Below are 21,280 nucleotides of genomic sequence, written 5' to 3' on the forward strand. Positions count from 1 at the left end.
CTGATGAAAGAATCAAAGACAGATGGAAAGATATATCATGCTCTTGGACTGGAAGAATCAATATTGTCAAAATGACTATACTACCCAAGGCAATCTACAGATTCAGTGCAATCCCTATCAAATTACCAAGAACATTCCTCACAGAACTAGAACAGAATATTTTAAAATTTGTATGGAAATACAAAAGACCTCAAATAGCCAAAGCAATATTGAAAAAGAAAACCAGAAATGGAGGAATCAGGCTTCCTGACTTCAAACAATACTACAAAGCTACAATCATCAAAACAATATGATACTGGCACTGGCACACACACACACACACACACACACACACATAGACCGATGGAACCTGAAAGAAATAAACCTAGAAATAAACTCAAGCACCTATGGTCAACTAATCTATGACAAAGGAGGCAAGAAAATACAGTGGAAGAAAGCTATTCTCTTTAATAAGTGGTGCTGGGAAAACTAGAAAGCTACATGTAAAAGAATGAAATTAGAACATTATCTAACACCATTCACAAAAATAAACTCAAAATGGATTAAACACTTAAATATAAGGCCAGACACTATAAAACTACTAGAGGAAAACAGAGGCAGGATGCTCTTTGACATAAATCACAGCAACATCTTGTTCGATCCCCCGCCTAGAATAGTGACAATAAAGACACAAACCAGTGGGACTAATTAAACTCAAAAGCTTTTGCAAGCAAAGGAAACCATTAAAAAAAACAAAAAGACAAACCACACAATTGGAGAAAATCTTTGCAAACGATGCAACCAACAAGGGTCTAATCTCCAAAATATACAAATAACTCATGCAACTCAACAACAATAAAAAACAAACAACCCAATTGAAAAATGTGCAGAAGACCTAAATAGACATTTCCCCAAAGAAGACATACAGATGGCTAGCCAGCACATGAAAAAATGCTCAACATCACTAATTATTAGAGAAATGCAAATCAAAACTACAATGAAGTACCACCTCACACCAGTCAGGATGGCCATCATTAACAGGTCAACAAATAACAAATGCTGGAGAGGGTGTGGAGAAAAGAGTACCCACTGTCACTTGGTGAGAATATAAATTGGTACAACTACTATAGAAAACAGTATGGAAGTACCTCAGAAAACTACATATAGAACTACCATATGATTTAGCATTCTCACTCCTGGATATATCTCCAGACAAAACATTCATTCATTCAAAAAGAAACATGCACCACTATGTTCATCACAGGACTATCCACAATAACCAGGGCATGGAAACAACCTAAATGTCCACTGACAGAAGAATAGATTAAGAAGATGTGGTACATATATGCAATGGAATACTACTCAGCCATAAAAAAGACAAACTAATACCATTTGCAGCAACATGGATGGAACCAGAGATTCTCATACTAAGTGAAGTAAGCCAGAAAAAAAAAGGCAAATATCCTATGTTATCACCACAGCCAAGGAGAGCAGATTTATGGTTTCTAAAGGGGAGGGGATGGGGGAGGGAGGGGGATGAATGGACTTTGGGGGTTTTGGGATGCAAACTATTATATTTGGAATGGATGAGCAATGGGGCCCTACTGTATGTAGAGCACAGGGAACTGTGTGTGATTGGGTCACTTTGCTGTACAACAGAAATTGAAGAAACATTGTAAATCAACTACAACTTAAAAAAACTCCCAAATAAGAGACAATGATTATGACTGTAGGCTTATTTTTAAGCTCAACTATCTCCTGCTTATAAGAGATACACTTGACATATACAAACACAGGAAAGTTGAAAGTAAATCCATGAGATAAGATAAACCATGCAAACATTAAACAAATGTAAGATAGTTTGTTCACATATCAAACAAAGTAGAATTTAAGGCAAGAACCATTTCCAGAGAAAGGGATAAACACCTGGAACATCTTGTCGGAGGAAATAAGCACATGCTAAAAGAAAGACAGGGGCAACTTTTAACAGTCAGAGAAGCTAGCTTGAAGGTGTTCCCATCGGGCAAATTTGGGACAACTTGAGCACCAAAACAAATGATAGTAACACATACATAAATTCATTGAATAAAACAGGAAACCATAAATACACACTTTTATCAACTGATCAAAACAGACACCACTTTTATCAACTGATTAAAATTAACCTAATCAGAAATGGGACAAATCAAAAATCCTGTGCCACCAGATAACATACAATAAGAAGAGCACAATATCGCTTCAGTGATATTGCACCCAAAACCGTACCATGAGGGGGAAAAAAAAATGTATGAAGTCAAAATAAGAGAAATTCTACAAATTGGGTGGCATTCCATCTATAAAAATGTCAAAGTTTGCAAGTTAGGAAAAGACTGGGAAACTATTCAAGATCAAAGAGACAACAGAAAATTTTTTAAAAAAATGTAAAGGAAAAAACAGCTAAATGCAAGAGGTAACTCTGATTGGATCCATTTGCTAAAAGATATTATGGGAACAATTAATGAAATTTGAATGAGGCCTTAAGATTATTAATAGACCTCATTCTGATTTTATTATATTATGACTGTGCAGGAGAATGTCCTTTATACAACAGAATACTCAAGTGCCTTGGGGTATCATGTTGGCAACTTATTGTCAAATGCGTCAAAGGAAAAAAATTATTTGTACTATATTCACAATTTTTCTGTAAATTTGAGATCGTTTTTAAAAATTTTTAGAGAAACAGATTCATGGACATAGGGAAAGATCTGTGGCTGCTAAGAAGGAGGAGGAGGAGGGTAAAAGTGGGATGGATGGGAGTTTGGGGTTAGTAGATACAAACTATTACATTAGAATGGAAAAGCAATGAGGTCCTACTGTATAGCACAGGGAACTAGATTCAGTCTCTTGGGATAGACCATGATGGAAGATAGTTTGACAAAAAGAATACATACATATGACTGTGTCACTATGCTATACAGCAGAAATTGATTCAACACTATAAATCAACCATACCCTAATAAAAAAATTTAACAAAAAATTTTCGTAAATATTTTGAATCTGAAAGTAAATAAGAGTATAACATATCAAATTTTTTTTTTTGCTTTTTTTTAGGGCCGCACCCACAGAATATGGAGGTTCCCAGGCTAGGGGTCAAATCGGAGCTATAACTGCCAGCCTACATCACAGCCACAGCAACGCAGGATCCGAGCAGTGTCTGTGACCTACACCACAGCTCATGGCAATGTCAGATCCTTAACCCACTGATTGAGGCCAGGGATCGAACCCACATCCTCATGGATTCTAGTTGGGTTTGTTAACCTCTGAGCCATGATGGGAACTCCAACATATCAATTCTTGTTGGATACAGTTAAAGCTTCTCTAAAGGGAAATTTATAGCCTAAAATGCATATATTAGTAAAGAATGACTAAAAATAAGTATTTATATATCTATCTCAAGAAAGTACTAACAAAATAGTGAATTAAATCAAAAAATGTGTGGGTATAATTACAAAACAGAAAAACATACGGCAACAAATATAAACAAACTATTGTTACCTGCATGTGTAGATCCCACACACATAATTCTGACTGAAATAAACTAGACACAAATAAATACATACTATGTGATTCTATTTATATGAGGCAAAATTATTCTATAGTGCTAGAGGTCAGAATGCAGGTTTAATCTGGGAGGAAGGAAGGGCACAATCAGAATTCCTGGATGCTGGAGTTCCCATCATGGCTCAGCGGAAAAGAATCTGACTAGCATCCATGAGGACGCAGGTTCCATCCCTGGCCTTGCTTAGTGGGTTAAGGATCTGGCGTTGCCGTGAGCTGTGGTGTAGGCCAGCAAGCTACAGCTCCGATTTGACCCCTAGCCTGGGAACCTCCATATGCCACAGGTGTGGGCCTAAAAAGAAAAAAAAAAAGAATTCCCGGATGCTAGTAATATTCAATTTCTTGATGTGGGGCGGTTATATGGATGTATTTGCATCTGACAAATTCATTCTGCTATATGATTTGCACTCTTTGGGTGTGTTTTGTTTCAATAAAAGGTATGCTAAAAATAGAACAGGGAGGTATATTGTCACAAAAAGTAGGAAATTATACCATTTGCAACAACATGGATAGATCTTGAGGGCATTATGCTAGTTAAATAAGTCAGACAAAGAAAGACAAATACAGTATGATATCACCATGACTCACAAAAACGAAAGTCATAGAAACAGAATAGATTGGTAGTTCCAGGGGTGGGATGCAGGAGAAATGGGTGAAATTGATCAAAGGGCAAAAACTTTCAGTCATATGATCAAAATAAATAAGTTCGGGAATGTAATGCAGAGCATAGCGACTAGAGTTAACAATACAATATTGTATATCTGAAAGTTGCTAAGAGAGTGGATTTTAAAAGTTCTCATCACTTAAAAAAAGAATATAAACACACTCATATTAAATCCTTATGTTGTACATCTTAAACTTACACAATGTTCTACATCAACTGCATCTCAATAAAGCTGGAAAAATAAAAATAAACAAAAACAGAACAGGAAAATTAGGGAGTTCCCACTGTGGCTCAGCAGGTTAAGAACTCAACATAGTGTCCTTGAGGATGCAGGTTCAATCCCTGGCCTTGCTCAGTGGGTTAAGGATCCAGCATTACCTCAAGCTGCAGTGTAAGTTACAGATGTGGCTCAGATCTGGCGTTGCCGTGAATGTGACTTAGGCTGGCAACTGCAGCTCTGATTTGACCCCTAGCCTGAGAACTTTCATATGCTGCAGGTACAACAGTAAAAAGAAAAAAAAAAAAAAAGCAACAAGAGAAATAGTTCAAGAGAACAAAATTATTCTGGATTTGTTTTTCAGCTAACAATCAGAAAAATTCTGTTGAAAGTATGATTCCTGTTCAGTCAGTCATAAAATATTGATAGAGCTAATAGATTTCAATTTAGCCTTATAAACATGAGCAAATCACATTAAGCCAAAGCTTCTAGTTATCTATGACCAGAAATAGTTATAAAACTATTTTATGTCCTTTTCTAAACAGAAAAATTTCCAGGGCAATCTGCAGTTCTGTTTCCAAAACTGCTATGGCTAATCCAAATGAGTGTAATATAGTATTTTCCTCAGGGACATACAACATATTTTTGCTAAAACAGAAATGTGTTAAGATTGACTATATCTTCCATCGAAAATAGTGGTTTCAGGAAGTTGTTCCAGCCACATGCAACACAACTTCTCATCAACTGTCTTCTGTTACTATCTGCTCAACCAATCACAGTAGAGAAGTCATGATAGATACAGTAACAGTCCTTCCAATGTCTACTAGAAGAATGCGATCTCTAAAGTTTTAAAGCTCAGCAGCATATTGTAATTAAAAGCTCTTTTATAAAAGAGAAAATAGGAGTTCCCATTGTGGCTCAATGGTAACGAACCAAACTAGTATCCATGAGGATGCAGGTTCAATCCCTGGCCTCACTCAGTGGGTTAAGGATCTGGTGTTGCCATGAGGTGTGGCATAGATCACAGATGCAGCTTGGATCCCACCTTGCTGTGGCTGTGGGGTAGGCCTGTGGCTGCAACTCTGATTCAATCCCTAGCCTGGAAATTCCATATGTCATAGGTGTGCATCTCTCCCCCAACCTCCCCTCTCCCCCCTGAAACAAAAGAAAAGAAAAGAAAATCAAGCCAAACAAGTGTTCAGTTGTTCGTCAGTATGAATCCAATAGTGAAGAGCCTGGGGTAGAACCTGATGGAAGAGAGTGTGAGAAAAAGGATGCATACATATGTATGACTGGGTCACTATGCTGTACTGGAGAAACTGACACAACACTGTAAATCAACTATACTCTAATTAAAAGAAAATAGGCATGCAGGACCCTCAATGGTTTATCAACAGTGATTGCCTAAAGACTGTAGCTCTTTCCTGTATCAATCACTTAAGATGTTTCACTTTAATATTTCTATAGAACAAAAGAGAATGAAATGAGTATATCCTAAACTTTAAGAGGTTTTAACCATGTGTTCGACAGATGTTATAATTCAAATTTCAAAATATGTAGTTAAAGTTACAATGAAAAGCAGCAGAACTCGGCTCTCCCAAGTAGTTAGCATGTCACATAAATATTCTCACATGAAAAATGTGACCTTTGTTCTAAATTATCTAAAAGGATTCTTGCAATTCATAAATTCTGGAACCATGATCTTAATAAGTATGTGCCCATATTGAAGGGAATCCTCAAATCATCCTTTTAACAAATATTAACTGAGCACCTTCGAAGAACAAAAGTGGTATCCTAAATGCTATGGTGCAGAAGCTTGACCTGTATGAACTAAGAAAGGAAGACATGGAAGAAAATAACTTCACAAAAAATTCTTTGATGTGTGTTGAATGATATAAAGTAGAAGTTGACAAGGACATAAGAAAGATAAATGTTATGGGATTTCAAAGGTGAAAGGAGGAAGTTCTAGCTGTGAATGTCAGACTCACTAGGTAAAGTAACATTTAAGTTGAGCTAAGAAAAATCTTCCCATCCTTCCTGAATATATGCGTGTTTATATATTACACATATATTATTCAGTACTGACATGAATAAATATTAAAATAGCTTGACGTCAATGGAATGGTGCAGAACAGACAATATAAAACTATAGTAATCAGCATTTGGCAATAGATTTGCCTCTCAAGTACCATCACTGTTGGTTATAATCAACTTCGGCTTGCTTCCTTTCACCACATACTAACATACGGAATCTGGAACCAACTCTATAATTTTAAATGTAATTCACAAAATAGATGACCTACAAGTAACTAAAACTTAATTCAAAGAATTGTAACGTTTTCTGAACCTCTCAAGTATGTGTTCATCCTTAGAGATGTTACTTTGCTATTTTTATCTGCAACTAAGAAGTTTTCACATTTTCATAACTCATGGACCTTATATTTCTAACCCCAAAATTATTATGCACTGAAATATCATTTTAGTTTTAAAAGATCAATTACTTTGATAATTCACAATCTTTAGACAGACTACATTGGAGATATGCAGGTAACTCTAATAGAGTCAGGTATAATTTTTAAATTGTAGATTTCAACTAGAGACTAATTTTAAATAACTTTTCTATCACTTTATTTGGAGCATTTGTGTCAACTTTTTTTTTTCTTTTTTTGTCTTTTTGCCATTTCTAGGGCCGCCCCCACGGCATATGGAGATTCCCAGGCTAGGGGTCTAATCGGAGCTGTAGCCACCGGCCTACGCCAGAGCCACAGCCACTTGGGATCTGAGCCGCGTCTGCAACCTACACCACAGCTCACGGCAATGCCGGATCCTTAGCCCACTGAGCAAGGCCAGGGACCGAACCTGCAACCTCATGGTTCCTAGTCAAATTCGTTAACCACTGAGCCACAACGGGAACTCCTGTTTCAACATTTTTAAGCTTTTTTTTTTTTTTTTAATTTCTGCTTACTATCTAAAAGCAATTCATTCCAGAACATAAAACCAAGTGGCCAGTTAGTATATCCTTTTCCAGAATGCATCTAAATTCAAATACAAACACAACCACTCTATTACTGACATAGTATTGACACCTAAATCCAAAGATGGATTGTCTGGACACAATAAAGTTGCTAATAAAACTTTTCAACTATACTGTATGCTCCTTGAGGTAAAAATATTGTCTATTTTTAAAAAATTTTCCACCACTGAAGCTACATGATAGGAACCCAATAAATATAGGTCAGATTGACAGATAGATGAATTTATTTTAAATTATTAATAAAGTATCTACAATATTGTTTTACTTGTCTAATCCCAAATATCCTGAGCGTAATTATCAGAGTGGCTCTTGATATTCTTTTGTAAAATAATATTCAACACTTAAAAGATAAGGGGAAGAACTGGTAAAATGAGGGCAAAACACTTTATGAACACGATAACATCATAATTAGAGCAAGTAATTAGAGCTAATCAGGTCCAACTTTTTTCCTGATGAATCATCCCAACCCCTGTTTGAATATAGGACACCCACTATAGCTCTAGTTCTGGGATACAAAGGTCTTCTTCACAGTGAACGACATAATCCCTCTTGGTCTCTTTGAGCCAAATTTTTTCTTTCTCTTTTGTTTCAACATTAAAAAACTGTACTCTCATTTCTAAATCAAAATACTTTTAGGAATTTGAAGACAATTATTATGACTATTGAGAGTTCGCATTTTTCAGGTCAAACATTCCTTCATTCCTATGGCACAGTGCCCATTCCTTTCTTCAAGATGGTAGCCCTCCTCAAATATATACGTGGCATTTCAATGATCTCAAATATTACTTTTTATGAAAAGTAAGACTCTAGACTTGCTCCCACTGGAGCAAACTACAAGAGTATTTGATTGAATCACATGAACCATTTTTGACCTACAAAAGTGACAATTTCATATAGCTCAACATAATAGCATCATCCTCCTTTATATAAGCACTGTACATCTATCAATCCATCCCTAGATTGCATTAGCTTTTTAGCAGCTATGTTTGTAATACCACAGCATCATATTAAGTTGGAGGTCAAGTAAATCCTATACGTCATTTTCCCATCAACTGCTGGGCTTGTGCGATGAATTTACAAAATATTACAATGCAGAAATTTATTTACCTGCCACTTACCAGTTTTGTTATCCTTAGAAACATATTTTGATCCCTTAGAGTACCAGTGTAGCCTTGACCATAGTGCTTATTATGTGCCAGTCATGGTACCAGTGGTTAAAATTTAATCCTCACAACTGTGTGAGCTAGAATCAAGAGCATAATTCCCCACATTTCAGATGTGGAAACAGTCACTAAGAGGTCAAGTGTCCTCCCTTAACCACTATATCATACTGGCTCACGATATGAGGAAACTGTCTTGCTCAAATGGTTTGGTGAGGATTTAAAAATATATACAGTGTATTTCATTTTTTTCACTCCTTTCCTTTATCCAGCTAGTTCAGTTAGATTCTAAATACAATGGGTTTTTTTCTTACAAAATGCTGTCTCTTACATCTGGCACCTCCCTTCTATTCTTCCAGACCATTTTCTAGTTCTTAACTCTTTCAATTCTTTTGAAAATGCTGTCTATTGAAATTGCCCCTTATCTGGTATTTCCCCATCTTTGTCCACCTTTTCTCTGCTCACTCTATATAATTATGGGTCCTATTTCTCATCACATTCTCAATTTCTATTTTTATAGCAATTTTGCATATTATTACCCCTTAGTTATACATTCCTCTCCTTCAAAGAGAAAAAATAAGTAAAATATTCCATTTTGTGATTTATTTTAATATTACGCTATTTTCCCTAAACAGTAGGTCTCTTCTCCTATTCGCTTTTCATTCAAAGTCAAGCTAAAGAAAATATGAATAAAGCCCCAAAGATCAATTTATAGAATTTCTTTCCATCAATAAAACCAGAATGTGAAGCTTGGGATAAGGATTTGGCAAATCAGGGACTGTGGAGCCAGATAGCCTGGGCTCAAATCCCCATTTCATTATTTACAACTGGCTAACTTTGGTCAAGGCACTTAAGCTTTCTGTGCTTTAGTTTCTCATGTGTAAAATAAGGATTATAACGGCATCTACCTCTTAAGGTTGTTTTGCTAACTAAATTAGCAAGTATTCTAAAGGGCTTAGAACAGTAGTCCTTATAATTATGAAAGACTAACTTAAATAAGAAATTTATATTTCATTGCTTAGGCAATATGAGAGCCTCATCACTAAGGATTTGCTTTGGCTGAGATGCCTCGTCCCTATGGATATTTATCTCATGTCCTCCCTTAGTCCCTCAAATAATGTTATTTTCTGAACACTTCTGGTAAATGTTCATTCCATCTGGCCTGACATCTATGGTCAGTCAACAGTTCCACTAGATTGTCCCAGGACTTTGAGAAAGGTAATCTAAAGTGAATGGCAAGAGTCATCATGTCCCTTAGGAAAATAATCAAAGGAATAACTGGATAGAGTAACATGAGAGTGAATAGCATGGGCTCAAACAGTAGAATGCTATAACAAGGAAGACAAAAGATAACTTGTCTGAATAAAGGAGGTGGCTCATCTGAGTTTACTTCATGAACAAAAATTCACCGCACTGGATAACTAAATAAGAAAACTGGAAGAACAAGTCAAGGACAGCTGCAAAAATTATAGTTTGATATATTGACTTGTGATATTATTAACTATATGTGAAGCAAAGAAGAAGCAGGCATGGGGCAAAGATGATGAATTTATACCTGAATATGTAGACTTTGAGATAAATATTGAATAAATATGGAAGTATACAGAAGCAGACATGAGAAACTGGTGGTCAGGATCCCACTTACCAATTATCAGTAGAGACAATTAAAAAAAATTTTTTTTTTAATTTTTGTCTTTTTTAGGGCTAGAATGGCAGCATATGGAAGTTCCCAGGCTAGGGGTCAAATCAGAGCTACAGCTGCCAGGCTATGTCACAGCCATAGCAATGCGGAATCTGAGCCACATCTGCGATCTACACCACAGCTCATGGCAACACTGGATCCTGAACCCACTGAGCAAGACCAGGAATCAAACCTGCATCCTCATGGATACTAGTCAGGTTCGTTATCACTGAGCCATGATGGGAACTCCCGACACAATTTTTTAATTGGTTTATTCTCTCAGGTTTGAGAATAAATTATAATGATCTTATTCTCACCTTCATTCTCACAGTTGAAACACCTGGGTAAATGGTTGGCTGCAAAGCAATCTGTGGCAACAAATAGCACAAATCTCACTTGGGAAAACTTGCCAGAAACTATAACCTCGTTAAAACAAGGCACTAACTTCCTGGGATAACCAGCAATGACAAGAAGGTGTAAATGCCTTTTCTTTTAATATGCTCCCTTCCACTCCATTTAAATGCATTGATATGCTATTAGCTAACTAAGTAATAATTCTAGAGATGACTGGCCAAGATGGTGAAGTAGAAAGGCCCTGAGCTCTACTCCTCTCACAAGCATGCTAAAAATCACAATTCGCAGAACAACTATCAATGAAAAGACTGCAACCTATCAGAAAAGATCTTCTGTAACTAAAGACATAAGAAGGAACCACAATGAGATGGGTAGGAGGGGCAAACCACAAAATAGTCAAGTTAGTAGAAACAAAGAAATCATAAAGATCAAGGCAAAAATAAATGAAATAGAGTCTAAAAATACAATAGAAAAAAAAGTGAAACTAAAAGCTGGTTCTTTGAAAAGATGAGTAAAATTGATAAATCTTTAGTCTGACTCAAGAAGAAAAAAGGGATAAAGTCCAAATGAATAAAATCAGAAATGGAGAAGTTACAACCAACAACACAGAAATAAAAATGATCAGAAGACACTACTACAAACAACTACATGCCAATAAAATGAAAACCCAGAAAAAAGGACAAATTCTTACAAACTTACAATCTCTCAAGACTGAACCAGGAAGAAATAGAAAATATGAACAGACCAACAACCAATACTGAAACTGAATCAGTAATTAAAATACTCCCAACAAACAAAAGTTCATGACAAGATGACTTCACAGGTGAATTCCACCAAACATTTTGAAAGGAGTTAACATGTATCATTCTCAAACTATTTCAAAAAATTTCGGAATAAGTAAAATTTCCAAACTCATTCTATAAGGCCGGCATCACCCTGATAACAACAGCAGACAAAGATATCACAGAAAAGAAGATCACTGATGAACATAGATGCAAAAATCTTCAACAAAATATTAGCAAGCTGAATCCAATGATACATTAAAAAAATCACACAGAAAGATCAAGGGGGATTTATCCTCAGGATGGCGAGGAGTTTTCAAAATCTGTAAATCAATCAATGTGTTACACCACATTAACAAACTAGCATAAAAACCATAGGATCATCTCAATAAATGCAGAAAAAGCTTCTGACAAAATTCAACATCCATTTATTATAAAAACTGTCTAGAATGTGCACATACAAGTATACCTCTACATAATAAAATATGATAAACCAATAGCTTATGTCATACTAAATGGTGTAAAGTTGGAAGCATCTCCTCTAAGGTCAGGAATAAGACAAGGATGCCCACTTTCACCAGTTTTATTCAACATAGTATTGCAAGTCCCAGGCATAGCAATTACATAAGAAAAAATTAATAAATTAATAAAGGGAATCCATATTGGTAAAGAAGAAGCAAAACTGTCACTGTTTGCAGTTGACATGATACTATCATATAAACATAAATTTCTAAAGACCCCACTAAAACTATAAGAGCTCATCAATGAATTAAGTAAAGGTTCAGTACACCAAAATTAATATACAGAAATCTGTTAATTTCTATATACTATCAATGAACTATCAGGAAGAGAGATTAAGGAAATAATTCAATTTTCTATCACACCAAAAGAGAATAAAATACCTAGGAATAAAGCTTTCTAAGGAGGTAAAAGACCTGTACCCTGAAAACTAGATGATGCTGACAAAATAAATTGAAGATGATGCAGATGGAAAGATATACTATGTTCTTGGATTGGAAGAATCAGTATTGTTAAAATGATCATGCTGTCCAATCTACAGATTCGATGCAATCTCCATCAAATTGCCAATGTCATTTTTCACAGAACTACAACAAAAAAATCTAAAAGTCTGTATGGAAACCTGAAAGACCCTGAATAGCCAAAACAACCTTAGAAAGAATAACAGAGCTGTAGGATTACATTTTCTAACTTCAGACTATACTACAAAGTTCCAGTAATCAAAACAGTATGTGCTGGCACAAAAAACAGACGTATAGATCAGTGGAACAGTATAGAGAACCCAGAAATAAACCCCTGCACTCTGTGACAAAGGAGACAAGAAAGCACAATGGAGAAAAGACAATCCCTTCATTAAGTGGTACTCAGGAAACCGGACAACTACATCAAAAAGAATGAAACCAGAATGTTTTTAAGCACCATATACAAAAGTAAACTCAAAATGGACTAAAGATCTAAATGTGAGACTGGAAACCATAAAAGTCCTAGAGGAAAACATAGGCAGAACACTCTTTGACATAATTCATAGCAATATTTTTCATCCCTAAGGCAAAGGAAATAAAAGCAAAAATGAACAAATGGGACCTAATTAAGTTTAAAAGCTTTTGCACAGCAAAGGAAACCACTAGTAAAATGAAAAGACAGTGAATAGGTTGAAATAAAAGAAAAAGAAAAAACATGAAATAAAATGAAAAAAATTTAATCTTTGGGTTGAAGATTTAAAATAACTAAAAACAGGAAAGTATCATCTTGATCACAGTGTAACTTCTACCACATCTTTCAGCACAGTGATATTTTTTAAAATGTCAATTCTTACCTCTCTCCATTCTTTATTTCCAACTCCTTGTACATATAAGACACAAACTACAAAAGATGAAAAAATATACATATCAACTTTTTATAAGCATCACATATAAATACTCAATTTACTTTTCAGCTATCTAAAAGCTACATTAAAATTAATTCCTAATTCCTAGCCTTACTCTGGCAAGAAAATTGCTATAAATCATCACATGACTAAAAATTTTTATAAAGAAGCAAAAAACTATATCAAGTCCTTAGAACTTAGCATGTGCAGAGCTTGGCAGAGAAAAAATACTTGCTAATCTCTTCAAACATGTCATGTAGATAAATTTTTTAACTATAGTTTAACTATTGTTGAAATATTTCAGTATGTTACTAGTCATGACTCTTCCTGGGATACTCATAATGTTCAAAGTCATCACAGGAAGGAACCTGAAGCAAATCATACCCTACATTTAATATTTGCAACTCTGAATCTCAATATTTGTAAACAAGTAAGAAATCCTGTCATTCTGAAAGGACATCACAAAAAATAAAGGAGGTTAACAATTTGAAGTAAAGATTAAAAAAAAAAAAAAAAAACCCATTCATCAAATGAGCCTCAGGAAATTTTAATACCCACAAATTATAATGCTTTTTCTCCAATGATTACCTCAAGAATTCTATCACGTGACAAAACCTTCCTCCTGTAGTTAAACCACATAGACATAGATTCACACTTTGGAGAGATGGAGAGCTGATGGATATCAATTTCTACATATCACCAGATCTATAATCACTACTTGATTTGTATGTCATTTCTATGGTTTTCTAATTTGAACTGTCATTTTACAAGTTATCTTGAATTTTCAGTATAAATAATTACAAATCAAAAAATTCAGTTCACTTAAGATATTATGTTTCCTTTAGTTGTGCATGCCTTTATATACTGCATTTGTTCACACACAAAAAAAGAGGGAAATTATTACTCTGTGTCTTGATCACTTAAAATTATGGCCCATTACAGTTGTCTTTCAAATTTAATTTCCGCTATATGGTTATACAATGAAGTTTTAATTTCAAAGAGAACTGTCCTACTCGGAAGTTGTCTGCATTTCTATCTTATTCTGAAAATGTTCAGCAATTCCCTCTCTTGAGCCAGAGTACTGCCCAGGTAGATGAGAATGTGGGGCCTGAGACCATAACCCTTCTTGCTTTCTAGGCTTTAAAACAAATATTTAAATAAGAGCTATGATTTTCATATAATTTTTGGCAAAATCAAGTAAGTTAAATAAGCAGACTTTCGCAAAGCAAGTCATAGATACTTACTTGGATCAGATTTAGAAAATGTGTCTCTATCAAGAAGATTTCTGTTGAACAAAAAAAAGGTGTTAGATGAATATAATACCAAAATATTTATGAAAGTATATAAACATATATATGCATAAATGATGACCTGAAAGTTCTAAAAGTTAGATTGTGCTTCATATTAATCCTCCACTAATTGGTAATAATTGATAATAGTTAAATTACATTGTATGTTTAACATTTCTAATAAAAATTTCATGGCTGATTTGTCCTAGTCTTCCACCAAGACCAACCACTCGTGTTCATTTATCTGCAGTGTGCTTAGTATTTAAAAAGCCTTTTTTTCATGTGAACCTGATATTGTTTTGTATTTCAGGTTCATAAAAGTTACTGCTTCCATGGAATCGCTATACACTGAGAAAATAAAAAACATAGTCAAAAGAAGATCACAGAAAAAAAAATGAGACTATGTCTTCAAATATTCCTAGAAAGAAAATATCAGACATGTTTACACTTGGAATTAAGTCAGCTTCAAAGACCACTAGTCAGAAATCAAATTAAAATAATCTGTCCATCCCCTAAGCAGATATTATGACTCCAGCAATGACTGGCAAACAGTAAATTAAAATATTTCCATTTGAGAAGTTACTGTGGTATGTATTTATAAAGGTAGCTCTTCATGTAAGTGGAAATTCCCAAGCCCTTCCTATGTGTCTAATTTTGCTCATTAAGTTTCCTAAAAAAATGTAATTCATCTCTTTCAAAATTCAAAAAATCAAGGGGAAATGACAGTGCAAATATTGCAGTGTGCTTGGGACTCAAAAACTATGCTATATACATTTGAAAGAAAATGATTTGATTTCAGTGCCTTATTTGTCTTTAAAAAAAAAACCTACAGTCTTTAATCACACATATAAAAATTATAGATTTCTATCAACAATAAAGGTAGGTATTCTTAATCACAGACTTTACTGGCCGCATTATTTCTTCTAGCCATTATGATCCATAACACACAGTGGTAAAGTCAAAAGCAAAGAAAGAAAAAAAAATCTTAGATATTTTATAAGTTGAGAAAGGAAAAACTCCATAAACTCTACATAATTTAGTCCCCAACCTTTGCAACGTAGCTTTCCTGCTGCTGTTTCAACAATAAATTTCAGCTATACTCTGATTATATGAATAAAACAGAATAGACTATCTCTGACTAGATTTAATTCCCAAAAGACTACTTTACTCAAAAATATATGACTTTAAAAGTTTGGAAAAGGAAAATATTCTTAAATGATATATACACTGCAAAAGACTAGTGATTATCAAAATGCATCATAGGAGTTCCTGTGGTGGCTGGTAATGCACCCAACTAGGACCCATGTGGAGGCGAGTTTGATCCCTGGCCTGGCTCAGTGAGTTAAGGATCTGGCGTTGCTGTGGCTGTAGTGGAGGCTGGCTTCTGCACCTCCGATTCAATCCCTAGCCTGAGAACTTACATCTGCCACGTGTGGCCCTAAAAAGGAAATAAAAACAAGAAAAAAAAAAGCATCCTAAAGTCTGGGTTGATGATAGGAATGCAAGATTTTTTGCAAAGTTTATTTTATTTAAAAACGAACAAACAAACAAACAAACAAACTAGAAGTCCCCACCAAGGCACAGTAGGTTAAGAAGCCGACTGGAGTGGCTCGAGTGGCTGTAGTGGTGTCGCTTCAAACCCAACTCGGTGCAGTGGGTTAAAGGATCTGGCATTGCGGCAGCAACGATTGATTCAATTCCTGGCCCAGGAACTTCCACATTCCATGGGTGTGGCAAAAAAAAATGAGAAGAAATTTTTAAAAAGAAAGAAAGAAACTAAGCTGAGACCCAGAGAAATTGAGTAAATGAGTAAGAGCACAAAGCCCAGTACAGAATATCCAAAGAAGTCAGCTTTCTGAATCTGATTTCCCTATTCTTTTCAAAAGCTTCACTGTCTGGAGAAATCCAGAAGAAACAACTTGTTTTCCCATAACTGTTGGAAATGTGGAAAGTCTCTCATTATACCTATTGATTGAGCCACCAAAGAATAACATAAAATACATCCCTGTTCACAGACGAATATGAAGAGAGATGCTGCCTATACAATGAACAAAGAGAACAAGGAGAGGAGGCCAAACGTAACTGCACTTAGTCATAGAAAAATACCTTTGTTTTCTATGTGAGGCACCTAAAAAACATAGCGCGCTCGCGCACACACACACACACACACACACACACACACACACACACCCCACTTCTCATCAGCTTTTATATGGGAAGGCTACCCTTCTCTCCATGAGATGATCATTTACTTGAGTTAGGATGCCTATGACATTGTGCCTACAATTTTACAATACGATGTTGAATTTGAACACTAGGTTAAAAATTCTGAAAAAAAAAAAAAAAAAAAAAAAAAAAGGAGTTCCCGTGGTGGCGCAGTGGTTAACGAATCCGACTGGGAACCATGAGGTTGCGGGTTCGATCCCTGCCCTTGCTCAGTGGGTTAACGATCCGGCGTTGCCGTGAGCTGTGGTGTAGGTTGCAGACGCGGCTCGGATCCCGCGTTGCTGTGGCTCTGGCGTAGGCCGGTGGCTACAGCTCCGATTCGACCCCTAGCCTGGGAACCTCCATATGCCGCGGGAGCGGCCCAAGAAATAGCAACAACAACAACAACAAAAGACAGAGAAAAAAAAAAAATTCTGAAGGTGTCTTTCTATTCTGTAAATCTTGATGTAGCTGAAACAAAGAAGAAAGCAGACAAATGAAAAGAAATTATGGAAAAATACAGTGTATGAGTTAGAAAACTTATCTGAAGAAATAACCTGATCAAAATTTAATCTGTGAATTGCATCTGTGAATTGCATGAGATGAGTAACCACTCATCTCAAATTCCATTTAAAATGTCTGGACTTAGGAGTATGACTGCAATAGCCTTAACTAAAGCTGAAGCCCATTCAAACTCTTAACTGGCACCAAGAAATACCAGGTTTAAGGAAAGAGGCGTATTTTGCATGAAGCCTAAAACAGAAGTTGATAAGCAAGAAATTAGTAACACCCTTTCAGAACCATGGAGGAGGAAAGCTGCCCTGACTTCCCCCTTTATTATTCAATCCTCAATGATAATTAGTCCTTTGAAGCAGACCAATGACTCAAGCTACCTTCCCTTATGACAATAGTTAATTATCTCATCTGACAATTCTGCTTACTCTGATTTTATGCTCAACAAGTTACATGCCAATCTTAAGACAACTTCTCATAGAGTTATTAGCACAGAATTGTTCTGACTAGCCAAGATGAATATTAGTTTTCTTGACGATTACAGTTTTTATTCACAGTTTTTATTCTCTATTAGCATTCCAAGATCGATACCGAACAACCAGTTAGCTTCCTAAAATCTCAGGCTTCTCTAACTGGAAAATAGCAATTCCATTTAAACTTGTTCCCTAATTTCAAGAAGCCTGAAAAGGCTAAGAAGACAAACTCATAGAAATAACTAAAGAGCAATATTGGACGGTATATAAAATAACAGTTTATTATGGGGAAAAGGAACAGTAATCTAAAAATAGGGTTAAATTAATTCAGCTACAACTAAAAAAAGACAGGTACAATAGGTATTAGCTCTTAACTGAATTATTTTAAAAAATATACTAGCAGGAATTCCCGTCGTGGCGCAGTGGTTAACGAATCCGACTAGGAACCATGAGGTTGCGGGTTCGGTCCCTGCCCTTGCTCAGCGGGTTAACGATCTGGCGTGGCCATGAGCTGTGGTGTAGGTTGCAGACGCGGCTCGGATCCCGCGTTGCTGTGGCTCTGGCGTAGGCTGGCAGCTACAGCTCCGATTAGACCCCTAGCCTGGGAACCTCCATATGCCGCGGGAGCGGCCCAAGAAATAGCAACAACAACAACAACAAAAGACCAAAAAAAAAAATATATATATATATATATACTAGCAAAAATAATTATCAGTATGCCTATATAAGTGAAATAGTCTAAACAAATAGATATCTTGAAATAACTACCTATTTTAAAAACAAATCTTAACTATCCTTTTCTGTTACTTTTATACAATGAGATTTTATGAGTGGCAATTAAAACTTCTAATTCTTCATATATAAAATGAGCATAATAACATGATCTATTAAGGTAAAGGTGATATGTGAGTTAACCTAGAAATTACAGGCCTGTTGCTAACTTATTCCTACTCAGTAAACAAAATCATTTAATAAATATTATTCCACAGGGTAGTAAATACTGAATTTTTAAAATCCTTTAAAAGGGAAGCAAATATCACTATCTTAACAGATGTAGTTTGGAAAAGAAAATCTACCTGTTGTATATTATGAATTTTAAAATCAATGGTTTCTAAGTAAAGACGATTTTACTCTTTGACTTTTTAAAGTGCTAAGTATATATATACGTGTATACACACACACACACACACACGCACGCACATGTTCTAGGTAATATATCTTCAAACTGAAGGTAAGTTTCAAGATGTATGCCACTGTGGCCAGCAGAACTTTTTAACATGTAAAATGGCTCCACTGCTTGCCTAAGTGGCATTGTTCTATTTAGTTTTAAATAAGAACAAAAATATAGCTTATAGATAGAGCCAAATGAAAAAAAACTGTTCTATTTAGTTTTCCGTAGGAACATAAATATAGCCTATAAACAGGGCTAAACAATGCTTTATCATTTTGCAAACAAAGCCCAGCATAAATTTTCCACATGTGGACAGAGAACCACATCTCTGTATAAATACAACCTCCCCTGAAAATTGTCCTGTATCTATAAATAAAAGGATGCTAGTTTCAATTAAAATTCAGGAAATTATTAGAGGCTTTATTTATTTACCTGTGATTCACTGTAGTCTCAGGATCACTGCCTGCCTGCAAGGTCTTTACTAAATATTACTTAGGCAGCTAGAGAACCTAGCTTGCACATAAACAAAGGTTCCCAGGCACCCCCTGCATGAATGGATGGTTTTAGTAAACCCAATCAAAAGCATTAGCTTTTTGTAGTTCCCTCATGGCTCAGTGGGTTAAGGATGTGGGGTTCCACTGCTGTGGCTCTGTTTAAAGCTGTGGGGCGGGTTCAATTCCTGGCTTGGGAACTTACACATGACACAGGTGAGGCCAAAAAAAAAAAATTTTTTTTAAAGCATGAGCTTTTTACCTTAGGTGTGATGACGTGTTTTATTATGGAAAAAAGAGTAAAAGAGGAAGGTGGCATGTTAGACCTTTGCCCTAATAAGTAACCCATTACCTGAAAAAACCTGAGAGAGACTGCTTTACTGGAATTGTAAACACGCCCCATCTCACCCCTTACCTTGGGCATCATATTATCTTAAGGACTGGAATTAGGAAGTTGTTGGCATATATATCTTGGCATAATACATATATAATGCATATAACACAAAAAACGATTTTCAAGAGTTTTTCTTATAAAGACAAGGAAATCAAAACTTTGCACAACAGATTAGGAAATTTATTCAGTCTTATGAAGTGACTTGAATACAATATTTAATTCTCTCTGACTCATTTTTTTCATTATTTTTATTCACTGAACAAATATTATAGCTGGAAATTCAGCATGCAAAGTTAAGGAAAAAAATATTTTGCCTAAATTTACAATATCTATGTCAAAGCAGAAACATTGTGCACAGAAAAGCCAAAATTTTAGAAATGAAAAAACCAAGTATTCTGAAACTGAAGCTTACTACAAATCCAAAGTTAGCTATAACCTAAGACACCAAGTAATTCTAAAGGACAGGATCACTGGAAAGTACTTAACAAGATTATCAGCTTTCAAGAAAATAGGAACAGACTTTCAGACCTGACACTGTACAGACTAAACTTTCAGCGCAACAGCGGTCTCTCATAGGCTGAGCATACAAGCAGAACTTTATCATATCTGATAAATATTACTCCATGAAAACTGGGCATAAAATAAACTTTAAATTATTTTTCAGTTTGTGTTGAAATTAGTTGTTTTCAAGTATGTATTTATTCATATTGTTGAGTGGAAAAGTTCAGTGATAAAAATACAGTTTCAACCTTTGCATGGGTTGATTCTGGTTTGGGTACCAAAAGAAATTTGAGGGGAAGATAATGGTGAAAACTTTCATGTTTCTTTTAAGGCATTCACTTACAATTGATATTCTTGAAACTTACTTAAAAGGAAACCCACGTCTTTTTACAGTCTGACATGTCAGAGCTCTGTTTGCCTGAGCTAAGATTAAATAGACGAGCCCATTGGTCTGAAGTAACGTAGAGTAAACTCAGGGTGATACAAGTTTCAAGAAAAAAAGAATGGGAGTCGTGGATCAGCAGTTAATGAACCCGACTAGTATCCATGAGGATGAGGGTTCAATCCCTGGCCTTGCTCAGTGGCTTAAGGATCGGCGTTGCCTTGAGCTGTGGTGTGGGTCACAGACACAGCTCAGATCCCGCGTTGCTGTGGCTGTGGTGTAGGCAGGCAGCTGCAGCTCTGATTCGACCGCTAGCCTGGGAACTCCCATGTGCCACAGGTGCAGCCCTAAAAAGAAAAAGAAGAAGAAGAAGAAAAGATTGGGTATTACAAAACCCAATATCTGATTTCAGGTAAAGAAGAGAAACATAGGAGTTCTCCTTGTGGCTCAGTGGAAACTAATCTGACTAGGAACCATGAGGTTGCGGGTTCAATCCCTGGCCTCGCTT

At 35.7% G+C, this 21,280-nt stretch overlaps 1 protein-coding gene across 3 annotated transcripts in view; it reads right to left on the reverse strand.

The window, feature by feature from the left end:
* CPNE8 (copine 8) overlaps positions 1-21,280 on the reverse strand; it is a 268,360-nt gene that overhangs the window by 205,781 nt on the left and 41,299 nt on the right. For 2 of the 3 annotated variants that reach the window (XM_021092523.1, XM_013997926.2), the window contains exons 2-3: positions 14,598-14,638; positions 13,303-13,349 (exon numbers count right to left, since the gene is read on the reverse strand). The exons of the other annotated variant lie outside the window; for it this stretch is intronic. In XM_021092523.1, the coding sequence (XP_020948182.1) occupies positions 13,303-13,349; positions 14,598-14,638 (88 nt within the window). The remainder of the gene's footprint in view (positions 1-13,302; positions 13,350-14,597; positions 14,639-21,280) is intronic. 3 annotated transcript variants of the gene reach the window in all.

This window comes from Sus scrofa, chromosome 5 (assembly GCF_000003025.6).
Source record: "Sus scrofa isolate TJ Tabasco breed Duroc chromosome 5, Sscrofa11.1, whole genome shotgun sequence".
Taxonomy (NCBI): domain Eukaryota; kingdom Metazoa; phylum Chordata; class Mammalia; order Artiodactyla; family Suidae; genus Sus; species Sus scrofa.